The sequence below is a fragment of the Bombina bombina genome, chromosome 12, assembly GCF_027579735.1.
Source record: "Bombina bombina isolate aBomBom1 chromosome 12, aBomBom1.pri, whole genome shotgun sequence".
NCBI classification, from domain to species: domain Eukaryota; kingdom Metazoa; phylum Chordata; class Amphibia; order Anura; family Bombinatoridae; genus Bombina; species Bombina bombina.
Genome location: NC_069510.1, coordinates 116,087,587 through 116,090,086, shown reverse-complemented (window position 1 = coordinate 116,090,086; position 2,500 = coordinate 116,087,587). Strand labels below are relative to the sequence as shown.

The window sequence follows — 2,500 nt, the reverse complement described above, 5'->3', positions numbered from 1 at the left end:
TCTGTCTGTTGTGTATGGGACTGAGCACAATGTTATCTATGTGGCACACATGAATTACCACTGTCTGGCTGTTGTGTATGGGAGTGAGCACAATGTTATCTATGTGGCACACATGAACTAGCACTGTCTGGCTGTTGTGTATGGGAGTGAGCACAATGTTATCTATGTGGCACACATAAACTAGCACTGTCTGGCTGTTGTGTATGGGACTGAGCATAATGTTATCTATGTGGCACACATGAATTACCACTGTCTGGCTGTTGTGTATGGGAGTGAGCACAATGTTATCTATGTGGCACACATGAACTAGCACTGTCTGGCTGTTGTGTATGGGAGTGAGCACAATGTTATCTATGTGGCACACATAAACTAGCACTGTCTGGCTTTTGTGCAAGATTAAAAAAGCATAGTGTGCTGCCTGCAGGGGCTTAGAAATAGGAAAACATAGAGGTTATAAAGTATATTAATATAACAATGTTGGTTATGTAAAGCTGGTGAATGGGTTGTAAAGGCGTTATCTATCTTTTTAAACAATAAAAAAATGAAGTAGACTGTCCCTTTAATTCACAAGAAAATCCCTGTGCAACACCTCCCCCTGCTCTTATGTGACCAATGGCATTGAAGCCGCAGCAGTCAATCACCCCAAAGAACGAGTTTTGGGGTGGGGGAGGGGATTTATCTCTGCCTCTTCTAAAGTGATGCAGGTTAAGAGGCAGCGGTCAAGCAGTCACTTCACTGGCTCCCCTGCTTAATAAAGGGAGCCCATAGCCTCAAGGAGCGGATTCATACAATTATGTAACATTTTTATACTATAAATATTTAGGCATTTTAAAGGCAATTACATTTTGAGTTGACTTCCCCTCTAACAATGTTATACGGAAACTGCTGTCTTAAATGTCCATCTCAGAACCAATTTTTTCTTTGTTTCATTTAAACAGCTCTTGATGGACCCAGAGACCTGTCTGTAAGCGACATCCAATCAGAAGCAGCACTGCTAACATGGAGACCCCCACGATCAATAATCACTGGCTTCTTACTAATCTATGAGTCTGTGGATGGAACAGTTAAGGTATGCAGCATATGAGCAGTTATTTAAAGGGACAGTGTACTCAGGTAAACAACTGATAAGAGTTCATTGTATTCAAAACTTCTGCAGGAACTCACTTTCAAATGGACTGGTCATCAAAACCTTTTCAAATAGGCTGACCTCTCTCTATTCTACTTCCACTGGGAGTTTGATTTCTGTTGTTGCCTCTAGTTTACATATTTTTCTATAGCCAATAATGCAGTATTTTAATTTTTAGTACAGGTGGCATTTCCTCAGTTAAATGCAGCTATTTTGTGTGACAAAATAAATGTAAATGAGCTATTTGTAAACAATTTAATTTATGCCAGCATCTAAAATGGATCATTAAAGGGGAGCATACTCTTTCAGTACAACGTCCCTTTAACACTAAAGTTGAATCTTCTCTCCCACACACAGGCTATATACAGACATGCACTTCCTATTGCAACCAAAGTAAACAGCTTTAACTTAAACCTTATGTAGCAAAAAACAAACAAGAAAACCCACATTTTCCATATGAAGTTTGTTGTATTTAATGTCTGTTTAAAGGGATATAAAAGTGCTAAAAGAAAATATTCTAATTTATTAGTGTGTGTTATTGTTGCACTATTGCTTAGATTTAACTATGTGTTTAACATCTGCAAAGAGGTTAAACACATAGTTAAAGTCAGTTCCACAGCTGCAATGCACTGCTAGAAGTTAGTGGAACACATTTGGTGAGCCAATAACAAGAAACACATATGTATAGCCACCAATCAGTAGCTAGCTCACAGTACTGTATTGATGCTCCTGAACCTACCTAGAGATTCTTTTCAACAAAGGATACAGAGATAAACAACGTAAATTTGATATCATAAATTCATTGAAAAGTCTCTTAAAATAACATGTATTATCTGACCCATGAAAGTTTAATGTTATGTCCCTTTAAATAACATGCAGAGATTTAAAAAAAATAGACTACATTTATCTGCCGTACAGTCAAAAGTCAGTAATTTATTCAACTTCATTTGAACCTCCTCCTTGGAAAATTCAGATTTAACTGTTGGGCTTAAACATTTTAATTATTAAATAATTGAGCTATGATTCTGAGTCACCGATTCAGGATATGTGTCACTGTCTGGCTTATTAAACCTCTGCTTCTTGCTTTGGTATTACATCACCAGACTTTATTACTTAGCCGACATGTAAATGCCAAATGCAAACTCAGAATCATTTCTTCATATACATATGGAGAGGAGAGAGAGGCCTGATATACACTGCATCGCCGGTGTAGTGATGAAATCTGCGACCCGACGGAATGTGCATGTGCGCTCAGGAATGTGGTGACGTCACAGTCGCACATTCCGTCGGGTCGCAGATTTCGACACTACACCGGCACAGAGAGAAATCACACAAAGGGACAGATTACAAGTGAATCGCTATCATTTGCATGTG

General features: G+C 38.5%; 1 protein-coding gene across 1 annotated transcript in view; it reads left to right on the top strand.

The window, feature by feature from the left end:
* TNC (tenascin C) overlaps positions 1-2,500 on the top strand; it is a 115,954-nt gene that overhangs the window by 92,555 nt on the left and 20,899 nt on the right. Inside the window, exon 17 of the mRNA XM_053695475.1 lies at positions 939-1,069. Coding sequence (XP_053551450.1) covers positions 939-1,069 — 131 coding nt within the window. The remainder of the gene's footprint in view (positions 1-938; positions 1,070-2,500) is intronic.